The sequence below is a fragment of the Dermacentor variabilis genome, unplaced genomic scaffold, assembly GCF_050947875.1.
Source record: "Dermacentor variabilis isolate Ectoservices unplaced genomic scaffold, ASM5094787v1 scaffold_12, whole genome shotgun sequence".
Taxonomy (NCBI): domain Eukaryota; kingdom Metazoa; phylum Arthropoda; class Arachnida; order Ixodida; family Ixodidae; genus Dermacentor; species Dermacentor variabilis.
This window is the reverse complement of record NW_027460280.1, coordinates 35,486,330-35,500,899: the sequence shown is the minus strand read 5'-3', so window position 1 is coordinate 35,500,899 and position 14,570 is coordinate 35,486,330. Positions and strand designations below refer to the sequence as shown.

Below are 14,570 nucleotides of genomic sequence, written 5' to 3'. Positions count from 1 at the left end.
GCCTATGATAACCGAATTAGAATAGTGGATTATAAAGCCGAATCGTGCACTTCGATACGGTACGCGCAATATCCAACTTAGGTCATACTTAGGCAAATCGCGCCGTTGAATTAAGATGGTTTCGAGTAGGCTATCTTCTGGTTTTTCAGGATTCATCATGTCACCCTGGTCCCACATGTGAAGGGTAGTATTTCTAAGTAAATAAATAAATAAACGTGTGATGCTTTTTCGTTGAGTAGGTCATTGAACATTTAAGAGTGCAACATAAGTTATCCTCACCACTAGAAAAAGGAGGAGGAAATAGAGAGAGACGGCAGAATTCACAGCTGAGTCAACGTCTGCTGTGTGACTGAGTTAAAGGACAGGTCAGCCCGTACAACTTCGCGGAAGAAGCATGCGCTTAAATTTCTCCTGCCCACCACTCCGACATCGCGTTTTATCCACCAGTTATCCACTCCCGCCAACAACGAAAGAACTCTGTGAAGTATTCGCAAGCTGCTTATCATGTATGTTGTTTTTTCTCTCGTAATGCATCCTGTCTTTCCCGTTACTCATCCCCCTTGTCGACGTCCTGCGACGCACATTTAGCGCTCACCCCCCTTTTCACAAAGATTTGTTTTGATTGTTCCTTCAACATTTGTTTTGTGCCTGAAACGGTGGTTAGCTGGCTAAACGGCAAGGAATTCTTGTCGCTTTTTCACATTTAATCGAAGCCTAGCAAAAATGTTGTATGCCACATGGATTGTATGCAGATGCATGCGCGAGCCGAAAAGTTTCATTTCAAACTTTGCTAGGCACCAGAGAAGGCGAATAAGTTGCACGCCTTGTCCCGCATAATCAGTCATCTCACCGAATCGATCAGCATGTCGGATGAAATTCGCGCACAGCTTTCGGTCAAAATTTATGGTGTCCATCTACGTCCGATAATCGTCTCTTTTTTATTATATGGCACTTAGGAGATGATGTCGCCTTTAGTTGACACCGGCTATTCCTTTCCACTTAGAGATTTTTAAACAAATAGTTAACGCATTAAAACTAAAAGTCAACTCCAAATCATAACATAAAGTCCAGTCACATACGTACACTAATTCCGCACTAAAATTGAAAGCCAGCTCAGAAATACAGGAACACAAAGTGCAGTCACATAGGTGCAGTAAAGTAAACACAAAGTCCGGTCACATGACTGCACTAAAATCAAGGCACGTAAGAAAGCACGGATTAGTTTCAAATGAAGGTAAATTAATCCAGGCATTGAATTGGCGTCGACGATCTCTGTACTTCACGAAACGCAGTGCTGCCACTTTGCGGCCTTGAAGCTTTTAATGAAGTTCTGTGAACCCTAGTATGGCATTTGTCTGAACTCATCTTCAAAAACTTTCAAATCCAAGATTAGCCTGTCAGCAAATTACTTAACTTGCTGCTAGCAATGCTTGTACTGCAAAATAGATATTGTCACGTGGTGGTGACGTTAAATAACACAGTAGCAATACTGTGAACGGCAAAACTAACTTTTATTGGGCGAACCTGTGCCCACAAAACAGGCTACACTTATAGCACAACGATAGCGGCGAACACGCTCGGCGATCGTCGAAAATCTGATCAGCGGGTCAAGCGCGTCGGCTTTTATAGATCAGTCGTCGAATGTTCCAGATTAACAGATGGGACCCACGTGTCTTCCACAAAGTTCTACACTATTCGCGTCACGCATACATGCAATCAGATTACACAAGTTGCGGTGAAATACAGTGAACGGAACCATCGATCGCATTCCAGAAACTTCTTTTACATGCAGGCGCGTCCTGCGCTGCCCGATAACATTTGTTAGGCGGCCAAACGTGGTCGCCCGCTAAAGATATGTACACGTGTCAATATATTCATGCGTAGGCTGGTGGGCATGTCGTTGTTTTCTTCTCCTTTCTGTATGATCCGTGCGGAGGTCTCTGTCAATGACACGTAAAAATAAAATATCTATGGAAAAGTAAATTAGCTTGTGGTCTCAGCCATAATGAGGGCGTCGGGTCACAATCAGCAAGGGAAGGCAGTCGAGAGAAGATCCTCCTCGTAATCACGTTCGGCCGACTTCTTTGTTCTTTGCTTGCTGTGCCGGTCACGAGACGAACGCGATTGACCTGAGTGCGTTTGTACGATGCTTTGCCCAGTGGAGAATCTGGGACACATTATAATTAACGAAATTAAACGGTTAGAATTAAATTGTTGCACGGGTATTAGAGGGGTGCATAAAATTCGCTTGTACAGCTTGAAACAGAAGTTAGCATGGGTCGCCGGTGGCTTCCACTCAGCAGCCTTTGTGCTTCTTATGGTTACATCTCTGTGCGATACCGAAAAAAAAAAATGACGCATCATGGCGGCAGTAATAAATGCACAGATTCAGTGATTTCTCTAAACGAAATTGCCTTCCTGAACTGTAAATGCGATAATGACGACGACGACGACGACGACTCTTTGACTGACATTAAGAAAGCGAAGAATCTTTGCGAAATGAACGCCACGAACAGCTTCAGTGCCGAAAGCTGCGCTAACAACAAATGCTTCTTCGCGAAGCACTTGCGCTGCGCGAATGTATCCTCTGCTTTTGTTGAAAAAATGGGAGCATAAGACATCGCCAATCGGAGAGTGTGTGTGCGCGCACAAAACTGCGCACAAATTCGAAGCAGGCTTACAATATGTCAGCTATATAGGTGGCTCGTATTGTGGCTAGGTATTACATGCGACGCTCTATTCCTTCCCGAAAGGATCGACAACGCTTCATATTTTCCTGGAAAATGACAAATCCGGGCGTCCCACTTGATTTTTGGTTGTAGCCTGCCATTAAATGTTTTTCGTACTCTATTCATGTAGCGGATTAATCTATTACGCTACAACCAGTGATGTATCCCTTGCAACCCACCCTTTTGCATCTTCCTACGGCACACAAATCTACCAACAGCTCTTTAGTTTTCTTTTTCCACAACTTCTGCCTTTATTTTTTTCTTTTGTGACAACCATTTATTTAACGTTTTTGGAAAAGTAGTCATGCATTAATTTCTGGAGGGCTTGTCTGCAATCACGCTCTAAATTTTTTTGAGAGGCTATTCGTACCGTTTTTTAATGACAATTGATGGTCTTCTGTTTGCAACTGATCCTTTGTCTCTGGTAGGTACTATCTTTTTTTTTCGCTAGTCAGTACAGACGTGATACCTAAATATACCGAAATAATTCGAGCTTCTGTAAATATGTGTTTGCGTTTGATTATTCTATATACGGTATTTATAATTCGCATTCGATTCGTACTCGGAAAAATTGATATTGGCCCACCTCTAGTTGTCGTAAAATAGGACCCCATGTAGTAAACACTAGGCATGCCCCCTCTAACTGGCATAATATACAGGAAAGACGACGCTGCCATTATCTTTGGAAATTAAAAAAAAAGCGATTGCATTAATCTTCGTCCGTGTACCCATCGAAATGTGAGGGCCCTCGATCTTTGCGAATTACATCATGGCTTAAAGTGCGCAAGACTCGCGTCGGAGTACCTTTGTCTTAATGTAGTGATGCCCTACCGCAGAGTCATTTGCCACAAAAAAAAGTTCGATGACGCCATCTATGGAAAGACACGGCGATTACCGTAGCTACAAACGATACAAACTAAATAACAACTTATATATGAACTTATTAGCAGAGTACTAAAAAATACAGCGAACTCTGAAGCAGTATACCGGACATTAGGTTTCAAACAAGGTGTCGAACTATGAATGGTGGCGACGTTGAGATAGCTAGTGTTATGTGGCTGTGTCAAGAATTTTATGTTTTGTCACTTCTTTGGGTTCAGTTTATGGATGTTCGTTATTGATACTTTCTGCGCGGTACATGGCTAATTAGTTGCCATACGACTGCGCTCAGCGAACGAAGATGCGAACGACTGCTTGAAAAACAATCGCTCTACTTCGCTCCGCGCGGGAGTATTTGCAGTATGGTATGGTATGATGAACTTTATTTAATGTCCTGAAGATCAACCCTTAGGTTGACGCAGGCGGCTCCCACGTCGGGACAGTAAGGTTTAACTTTACCGCCGTATCATGGGCCTTCTGGACGGCCTGTACTTGATCGAAAAGACCTCCACTGTGTAGGACTCGCTGCCACCAGTCTCTCTCCTTGTCACAGTCTGTGAAAGTCACAGGACACTGCCAAAGCATGTGATCCAGAGTAATGATGCCATTACACTTCTCGCAATTGATTGGTATCTCTCTTTCAGGATATATCTTGTTAATAAAGTTTGGACTTGGATAAGTTCCTGTTTGCAACAATCTCAGAGTCACCGCTTGAGCTCTATTGAGCTTAGCGTGTGGCACTGGGAATTCCCTTCTGTTGATGTAATAATGCCTCGTGATTTCATTATATGTTAGTAATTGGTCCCTGTTCTCCTCCTGTATATTATTAAGGTTCTGGTCGCGTAGTGCACGGATAGTAAGTCCTCGTGCAGCTGCGTTAGCCATCTCGTTTAAATTCTTCCGAGATGGATCGACAGACCCCATGTGCGCAGGAAACCAGCGGATTTCGATCTCTTGGCTGTCCAACTCACCGATCAGCTGGGCAGCCCTTTTGGTTACAAAGCCATTGGTAAAGTGTCTAATAGCCATCTTAGAGTCACTGTAAATCTTCGTCCACTTATTATTCCTTAAAGCCAATGCTATCGCTACTTGTTCCGCGACTGTCGTGTCTTTAGTCATGATTGTAATAGCATCCCGAGTGAGACCATCTGCATCTACTACTACTGCCGTAAAGGCTTTCTTTCCTCTGACCCACGCAGCATCTACAAATGCCGCATGTTCTCTGTCGTGTTCTATCTCTTGCAGGAGAGCTTTGGCCCTTGCCTTTCGTCTTTCCAGGTTGTGCACCGTGTGCATATTTCTGGGGAAAGGAGTCGTCTTGATTACCTTTCTTATGCTATCTTTTAGTTCTACTGTGCCTTCACCTGAAATTTTGGATTCGGTTGGGCACCATCCTACCTCTTCTAGTATTGCTCTACCTGGCCTTGTTCCAGAGAGCCTCTCTCTGTGGGCAATTTGCTGAGCTTCAATTATCTCGGCTATTGTGTTGTGGAGCCCGAGTTTCATTAATTTGTTATCCGGAGTGTTAATCGGTAACCCCACTGTTGTTTTGACTAGCCTTTTAATTAATCTGTTCAACTTGTTTATCTATGTCTGTGTCCAAGTGAGCATCCCAGCTACATATGAGAAGTGACACAAGGCGAAAGCGTGGACCAGTCTAATGGCGCTCTCCTCTCCCAGCCCTCTGTGTCTGTTAGTGATTCTCCTTAGCAGTCTTATTACCTCCACAGTCTTGCTTGTGATGTGTCGTATTGTTCTTCCATTTGCCCCGTTTGCCTCCAGGAATAACCCTAAGACTCTAATGGATTCTACTTGCTTAATAGATTCGCCTGCCTTCGTGGTCAGTACTAACCTGGGTTCTTCCTCGGGAACGTATCCCCTCGGTTTTCTACCCCTTCTTCTGTTCTTGAGTACAAGGAGTTCAGACTTATTAGCAGAGCATTTGAGTCCCATGCCTTCTAAAATAGACTCTACCTCATAAATGCTCTTCTGAAGTCTGCTTTCCGCATGTCCCATACTTCCTTCAGCGGTCCATATAGTCACATCGTCTGCATAAATGGTAAAGTGAATGCCCTCTATCCCTTTTAGTCCCTTTGCCACTTTTGACATGGCCAGGTTGAAAAGCATAGGTGACAAGACCGACCCTTGTGGCGTCCCTTTGTCACCGAGATCCATCTTCTTTGATTTAATATCCCCGAATCTAAGGTGAGCTGAACGATTGCCAAGAAAGGTTTTGACCACTTCGTAGAGTTTTCTCCCCAATCCCAGTTCGGAAATCACTGCAAGTATTGCTCTATGCTTAATTCTGTCAAAAGCTTTTTCGACATCCAACCCCAAGAGAGCTCGAGTGTTTTTTGGTTTAGCTAATAGCAGTTGATGTTTGATTAACAACATGGCATCTTGTGTGGACAAGCCTGATCTGAAACCAATCAGATTGTACGGTAGGATGTCATTGTCCTCCACATATTTCGTTAACCTGTTCAATATGACATGCTCCATTGTCTTCCCTAGACATGATGTTAACGAAATTGGCCTCAGATTATCCAAGTTGAGTTGCTTGCCCGGCTTTGGTATTAAGATAGTACTGGCCGTCCTCCATTCTTCTGGATATACCCCATTTTTCCATAGGTCATTAATGTATGTGGTCAGATATTTTATTGAATCGTCGTCCAAATTCTTAAGCAATCTGTTAGAGATGCCATCCGGGCCAGCTGCTGACCTACTATTCAGATCATACAGTGCCGTGCGTACCTCACTTTCGGTGAATTCCTGATCCATATATTTGCATTCTACCCCTAAGTAATCGGGATAACTCACATCCTGATCTTCTTTCCTGAGAGGCAAGTATTTAGTAGCCAATCGCTCCATTATGCTCTCTGCGCTTGCAGTCTGACTCTCCTGGTGTACCAGTTTCGCCACTGCCGTACGTCTATTCGATTTAGTGCCTTTTTCGTTGAGCAGATGCCTCAGCAGACTCCAATTGCCTCCACGTTTTATCCTTCCGTCTAGACATTTACACACCTCATCCCATTTTTGTTTCTGCAAATATCGTGCGTGTTCCTCTATACTCTTATTGAGCTGAGCAATTCGTTTTCTAAGTCTCCTGTTTAGGCGTTGTGATTTCCATCTTTGTAAAATCGATTGCTTGGCTTCGATCAAATGCGCCAATCTACTATCAATTTGTTCAACCTCTTCCTCTGTCTCTATAGCCTTAGTTGCTGCATTCAAGTCGTCCCTAAGCTGACCCACCCACTCTTGTAGTGTGATGCGCCCCTTTCTATCTGTGTCTGCTCTGTCTTTTCTGATTTTTCTAAAGTGCTCCCAGTCTGTGTAAGTGAAATGCTTTACCTCCCCCCCTGTCGTTTCGACCATTATGTGTAGTATGTAATGGTCGCTTCCTAGGTCCGTACCAGAGTTGATCCAGTCTGCGCTGGGTAAGTTATAAGTGAAGGATAAGTCCGAGGTAGTGTCCCTACACGTGGAACTGCCACACCTGGTAGGAAAGGCTGGGTCCGTGATAAGAGAAAGGCCTAAATCTGTGGCGAGATGCCAGATTCCTTCCCCTTTTTTACTACTCCAGCGGTAACCCCAAGATTGGTGTGGGGCGTTGAAGTCCCCTCCTATTATGAGTGGCGCAGTTTTGGCTACCCTCATGGCCTTATTAAAAATTGCTTTGAAGCTCTGTCTCATCTCTCTGGGACTGCTATATATGTTGAGGCAGAACAAGCTTTGCGCTTTACCTCTGTGCCTTTTTAGGACCATTTCTATCAATATGTATTCAATTTTACTCGCCCCTAATTTTAGATCGTGCTCTATGTAGGGAATTTTCTTGTCAATTAGGGTGGCAATTCCTCTGCCTGGTTCTTTGCCTTTGCAGACCGAGTTGAAGCCGGACAGCCCGATCTCCTCCGCTAGAGTTTCCTGCAACATTATTAATTTCGGCCTATTTTCAACCGTTTTGATTATCTGTGCTAGTGACGCTCTTTTTTGCTGAAATCCTCTGCAGTTCCACTGCCACACACTAAGTCGATTTCTATTATCCATTATTATTGTCGCTGCCCCCTGACTTGCTACCCCCTGTCACTGTTCGCTTGACTGTACCACCTACCGCTCCTGGGGGTATTCTAGCGCTTTCTGCTTCCAAGGGCAGATATTCTTCATCCTCTCCTTGGGCCTCTAGCCTTTTCAACCTTTTCTCGGCTATTAACTTCCACTTCCATGTTTTATCCACCTTAAGGTTAACGCTGTCTACCGTGTCCTTTAGGTCCCTAATCGCATTCCTAATCTCTGCCAGAACCGAGCACATCGATTCTGCCTCCGGAACTACAGCTCTCTTTTTGGGCGCCGGTGTGTCTTCTTCCTGGCTGTTACTTCTACACACCGGCTTAGCTATTGCCACACTGCCGCTTTCTGTCCTCAACCCTTTTTTCATTTCCTGAATCTGCTGCTTAAGTTCTTCATTTGCTTTCTTTAGTGATATAACCTCTCTGATCAGCTGTTCTACTCTGGCATCATTACTTTATCCTGCGAGGCTAGCGCATCTGCGACTTTCACAGTACCTTTGACTTTCTCGGCCCAGGTCGCTCCTGGCTCCTTTTTCTTGTTTGTCTTCAGCTCCTGCTCCTTGAAGCGCACCTGCGCCTCCCGAGACCTGGAACGGTTTCGTCCCCTCGATGTTGAGCGCTGTCTTGATCTTGATGTGCTTCTGGAGCGTGAGCGCCTTCCGGCGCCTGGAGGGGTTGCCTTTGTCGGTTGGGCCGATTCCATCTCAGTCTCCACTTTGGAGCGTTGTCTTCTTCTTATTCTTACTACATATGGTATTTGGTACCGCTGCTTGCAAGGCATGTCACCTGTGGGGTGATCTTCACCGCAGAACTTGCATTTGGGAGAGCAGATATGAGCCTCACCTGGGTCTTGCATACCACATCCCCTGCACTGCACAACACCAGGTGTTGGACAAACGTCTGATCTGTGTCCGATTCTTCCACATGCGTAACATACGTCAAATTGCTTCCTGTACAGATAGCACCTCACGAGGGTTGACCCATATTTGATGAAGTTGGGCACCCTGAATCCGTCGAAAAGCACAATAACCGATCCCGTAGCTTTGATACGTTGTGCAGCCAACGCCGTTGGGTTGTATTCATGCACAATCTTTTTCGTGATCACACTCTGACTGTCATTGAGGTTCACTCTTCTAATAACCCCCTTGCACGTAGAGTGGGGGGCTGTTTCATAAGCACTCACTTTATATTCTGCCTCCATGATCGTAATGGACTTGATTCTCACATACCTTTCAGCATGAGAGGAGTCCGGTGTACTAACCACCACAATATTCTGTGTGAAGTTGGGGCAGACGATGTCTTCCTTCGCTTGGTCTGCTGTAGGCCTGGCTGCCTCGACGACCGCTTCTCCAATAGCTGTGCTGACCTTGTTCAGGTTGAGGCCTCCTCGAGGCCTAACGATGATTTTCCTGTGCTCCTCCGGCAGTTGCGGCATTCTTGACGCCTTCACAATCCGGCGTTTGAGCTTGTCGGCCCCGGCAGCACCTTTGTTGGCGATCTCCTTTCCTTGTGATTCTTGGATCAAATTGGCGGCTCCACCAGCTCCCCAGGTCTTTTTCGCAGATCGCGATCTTCGGTTGGTGACCACCTGCCAACCCATTCTTTCCTCGCCGTCTTCCGTCTCCGAGGAGAGTTCGTCGTCCATGCGCATATCGGCCATGCCGGCTTGGCGGGCTCGCTAGACCTACGTGGCGTTAGGCCCAGCGTGGCGCCCACTTGCGATGCACAGAAAAGAGGCTATAGAAGTCCAAAAAATGCTGGCCCACCTTGTCCAAAGGTGTCCACCGATTCGGGTTAACCTCACGAATCCGATGATGAGCTTCAATGCGTGGTCCTGCCAAAAGTGCCGGCAGAATCATTCAAAAAGACGGAGCCGATGCGGGGCACGTCCGCTTTCTTCAGCTTCTTCTTCTTTCTCAGCATTTGCAGTATAACTAGCGTCACTAGAGGCACTGTACAGTCACTGCGCATCCCTGTGCGCACAAAGAAGGAAACATTTCCAGGCACACCCAAGTGCGATATCAAGAAGTTCATGACCACGAACTTTGCATGGGTGAGCCGTGATGACACTACCGCTGTGATCATCATTGGAGACTTCAATTTGTACTTTTCAAAACCAGAGAAGAAATCGTTCACTCTCGTTTGTGCTAGGAGAGTTTGGTTTGAAGTTCCACACCATTCCCAGTCACTCAACTACGGTCTTCTATAGATTTCACTTTGGCCAAGAATCTGTCTACACAGTAATCCCAAAGCTATCGTCACTAGCGTCATTGCCCTAAATTTCAGAGCAATCAATACTTTTCAAAGTGCAGAAGACTGCGAACAAACGCAATCACTAGGACCATTTTTTCACCTCGTGCAGGCTCGTGTACACGAGTGTAGTGCCGGGCAGAGGCTATGAAGTCATGTGCTGCACTTGGCTCGCTGGGCTGTAGCCAATTAGAGAAAACAGCGCGTCGTCTTCTGCATCAGCAGACGAAAAGCTCCCGACTCCGCTTTTCGCCTGACTTCGCACTTACTGGCTGCGTATAAGACTTTGCCTGAAACTAAACGCCAATGCACGAGTTTCTTTTGATCAACAAATCTAGACAAACACCAGCAAAATACATCACGAACGCGCATTGCAGGAAGACAACCTCTCGATCGGTATAATACAGCGCGGAGTCTGAAACAGCCCGAACCATCCGTGAGTAAGATAATTTTATCGTCTGGGAAGATTAGCTCACCTTCCTCTGTGTTTTTACTTTGTGTGCCCACTTGTTTATTTGCTATTTTCTTTCTTACTTCTTTGTTTCCTTTGCGTACTTGTATGTTTTCATAACTAATAATAATAATAATAATAATAATAATACACCATCGAGACTGCAGTGTAGAAAGTGTAGTTTTCATGCTACGCTACAGCTATAAAAATGGCTTCACGGAGGTGGGAGGAGCAACACTTTTCTACACCAAGTAAAGAAATGTCGGCTTCCTACACTAGCTACACTCGTGTAACCAATGTAGGTAAAAAAAGAAAACTCCATTGTAGCCTGTGAAGGAGGTAGACCAGCAAAGCTGTGTTGCGCGGCACGGCGGTAAGACTGCACCTAGAACACAGAGTTACACGGAAATGTTTTGCAGCAGCACACGTACACGTGGTACGAGAAGAATCGCGCCACGTGTCGTTCCTCGGACCGTATTCCGTTGATTTCGGAGAGATCCCTGTCAAACCATAGTCTGTTGTACATCCGACAGCCCGATCCAAAGTCACGGTCGAGAAAGCCTCTCCGAAACCTCGCGTTGGCACCGGCGAAGTCGTTGTTACGGCCATCGGCCGCATCGGCACCGTCTCGACGCCGTCTCTTGCGTTCGGCGTCGCGGGCACGCTCTTCTTTCCGTACAGGTGGATCGGCCCGACGTCGACGGTTGCATCAGGCGGCGCGGGCGCGTTCTTGTTCTCTCACCGCCGCGTAGGCGGCGCGACGGTCACATTCCCGCCGCTGCTGCCGTTCCTAGAACATTCGCTGTTCCTCGAGCGTACGAACCACTCGCAGCCGTCCCATGGCAACGTCGGAGTGAATATGAGCCGCTATCCCCTCATCAGACAGGCAATACGTCACAGACGCGTGGTGTCACACAGATGGCCTCTACAACCGCGCTTCGGTGCGAGCGTTCGCTGTCCCTTTGTGGTTCAATGTCGGAGCCAACTACGTCACAGACACGTGGTTTCAGACACAGGTGGTAGCCCTACTTTTAATTGCAGCGGTTGAGCCTGTCGAGGTGGCCAAATCGAAACGCAGGAAGCGTCTCACCGCGCTGACTCGCCCGCGAAAAAATTTGTAAGGGCGTTCTATGCCGCTGGTCGGTGCATGCGTCGGTGCCGTAATGGTTTCAAATCGGGCTTCTGTGATTAGAGGTCCTGTATGCAAGTCATGCCGTTGGGCAATTTTAGTATGGCTTCTTTAATTGTTGACAACAGTGTTTCGTAGAAAATTGAGTTTACAAAATCACGAAGGTGTGTGGAGCCAGAAGGACCAAGTTTAGGCATGTACTTCCCACAATTTACATACTAGCTAAACCGCCCCGATTACAGCTCCCGTATAGCGATTGCAGCTCCCGTATAGTTATGATTGTACGAAACTATGGATCAAACAATGCTTCAAGTCGATGGACGGCGTTCAGACTAAGCCAGTGGCGCAATAAGCGATGTCACCGTATTGTCCGCTGGTTGTCTACAACTGGAAAGCAAGGAATGCTGTGGGCATTTTTTTTTTGACAAACTTCACAACGTTTGCCGACCTTCGACAGTATCTGCCTTATGGTCATGGTACAAGGGTGACATATAGTGAACTTCTCGGCCGCTAACCCGTTTGTCATTTCACTGTAGTTTCTAGCGTGTGACTCCACCATAATTAATATATTTTTACGCTATTTAAAAACTTAACGGTTACTATTATTGCTCCTTACATTTTCCCCGTGGATTTCAGTCGATTCACCGAATATTTAACGCAAAACTTTTATTTAAACCAATACAAATAGAAGGTATATACATTCTCTTCAATTTTTACGTGCATTCTGCCGTACATTTAGTCTAACTCGGAAAGCACCAGTGAAAGAGAAACAAAAAAAAATGTTAAGTTATGGCAAGGTGGTTCCCCCGCGTTCACGAACTCGTTATTACAGGCGATTGGTCAGAGTCTTGTTGCAAAGCACCAAGGGGACCCAACGTATGAATATGTCAGTGATGAGGCTCACAGGTGGGCATATTTAGACTGTCCCAGGAACGGTTTCTGCAGCCCTGTGTAGTCGCAGGTTCTGCACAGCTGCATTTTGTCGGTCGGCAGTACCTCCGTCCGGACGTCTTCGTTCGGCAGACGCGTCCAGACGAGCTCGAAGTGGGGTCCGTCGCGCGCCAGCGAGTGCACGTGCAGCGTGTGGGCGTTGGGAAAAATGCGCTGCAGGAAGTCGAGCAGGCCGGCTCGCTGGTCCGACGATACCTTGCGCACAGCGACGCAGAGGCGGCGCAAACTCGGCGCGGGTTGAAGCTGGTTCAGGAAGCGCAAGTCGTCCGGCAGGCGCTCGCTGTGGAGCGTCAGGCAGCGCAGATGCGAGCACAACTCCTGCAGCGGCGACAGACTTGGGAGATTTCGAAGGCACCAGGGCCCAAGGTCGCCCAGCCGCAGCTCGGCAACCGAACAGTTGAGCAGAAAGTCCAGCGTGTCGACGTTTCGAAGGTCGCACAGCGTTAACCGCTCGAGTGGGCACAGCGCATGCATCGAGTGCAGGCATTCACTTGTGCAAGTCGACTCGTCTCCGCACGCAGTGCAGACACTCGACTTGCGTGATCTGTTGCCGCGGACGTCCAGCACACTCAGCCGAAAAGACGCGTTCACTAGTTGCGGTAAACGCGTGGGCGTGCTCAGTGCGCACGCCGGCAACGAGAGCGATCTAAGGTGAGGAACAACGGCCTGGCTTAACGCTTCGCAGCAGTCGAATTCGCCGACGTGGAACGACGCGAGGTTCAGTTCCCGGAGCCCAGAACAAGCGGATACAAATTGGCCCAGAGTCACCTCTGCAGGAATTATCTTCGCACGGGGTCCGAGAGCAGTGGCGAGCGTCAGGGCGCGAAGCTCGCACAAGTTACCGTTCCTTCTAGTCATCTCGCGGAGACGCGCCCACGAAAGAGGGTGCTCCAGGCACAGCAGAAGCTGGGTGAGGCCCTCAGTTGTCGGTATTGTGCAGGAGTCGAGCTTGGCGCAAGTGCGTACGCTACTACGCGGCTTCTGAATCACACTCACGTTTCCGTACCTGATGACATCAGCTCGGCAAGCTTTTATGAGGTTGTTGGCGACCGGAGGTGGCTGATCCTGCGCGCTAAATTTAATACGACGAGTACTGCGCACGCGATCCGTAGTATAAGTGAACACTTTCCAGTTCTTGCGTTTGACGTAGGTCTCGAGCGTCAAGCGCAAAAGGCGAGACCATTGGCGTTTCCTGTTCTGTTCGTGCAAGTGAACGGAGACAATCGATGGGCAGCGCTTCAACACGTAAACCAGAAAGTCTGTGAGCGCCTTTGTGGGAGCCACCTCGACGTACATGCGCTGCAGGGATTGCAGCCCAAGGGTCACCTCGTTTCTCTTGAGGTGCTTTAGCAGAAGCTTCGTGTGCGCGCGCCGGTCACGGCAGAGCGACCATTCCAGGCACGTTAGTTTGCTCAGCTCGTTCGCTGCGAGAGCAAGCAGAGTTGATGGAAGAACCTTCGTATTGATGCAACGAAGTGTGGTCATGTTGACGCAAAGGCGCAGGCAATCCCCAATGACGACAGCGTCCAGCTGGACGCAGTTGTTGATGTCCAGTTCGACGATGGCCCATGCTCGAACGGCGTCAACAAATTCGGCGAAGAGCTCCGGAGGATGCGTGAAGTGGAAGCTCGTGAAGTGAAGCACGCCAGGGGTGCGGGCGACGCGCTGAAGGCGTCGACAAACCGCCTCGAGGGCTATCAGGTCAGCGGGACTAAGGTAGGTGAACACGCCCACCAGCACTTGGTCCGGCAGCGCGAGCAGCGTGCACTTTTGGTCAGGCTTTCGAGCGCTCGCCAAGCTCGCCATGTCGCTTCTGACAGGAACTCTGCAAGCACTGAGCGAACGCGGGAGAGCCCCTTTCGTGATGCGCTGCCTCGCGGTGGGCGTGTGTACACCACGTGTTGACGATAAAGCCACAGATAAATCGGCAGATACTGCCACTTGGCTTTCACGAGTGTCTCTTCACTGAGCAATCTTTGTGTAATGATTGAAAAACGTAGCACGCTTTTGCACAATATCGCGCGAGCGTCGACCGCATTGCCCGCATGGCACGTCAGCATCTTATAACGGCGACATCGGCAACAATATGCGCAAGCGCGCAAGGTGCTTTCCAGTGC

The 14,570-nt window shown here is 47.8% G+C and overlaps 2 protein-coding genes across 4 annotated transcripts in view; both read right to left on the bottom strand.

Annotated features, from left to right (window-relative positions):
• LOC142566420 (U-scoloptoxin(11)-Sm5a-like) overlaps positions 1 to 14,570 on the bottom strand; it is a 225,785-nt gene that overhangs the window by 116,902 nt on the left and 94,313 nt on the right. The gene's annotated exons all lie outside the window — the stretch shown is intronic.
• Positions 12,154 to 14,340, bottom strand: LOC142566135 (uncharacterized). Its single transcript, XM_075676946.1, has one exon. The coding sequence runs from the start codon at positions 14,257 to 14,259 to the stop codon at positions 12,403 to 12,405; it is 1,857 nt and encodes a 618-aa protein (XP_075533061.1). The 5' UTR covers positions 14,260 to 14,340; the 3' UTR covers positions 12,154 to 12,402.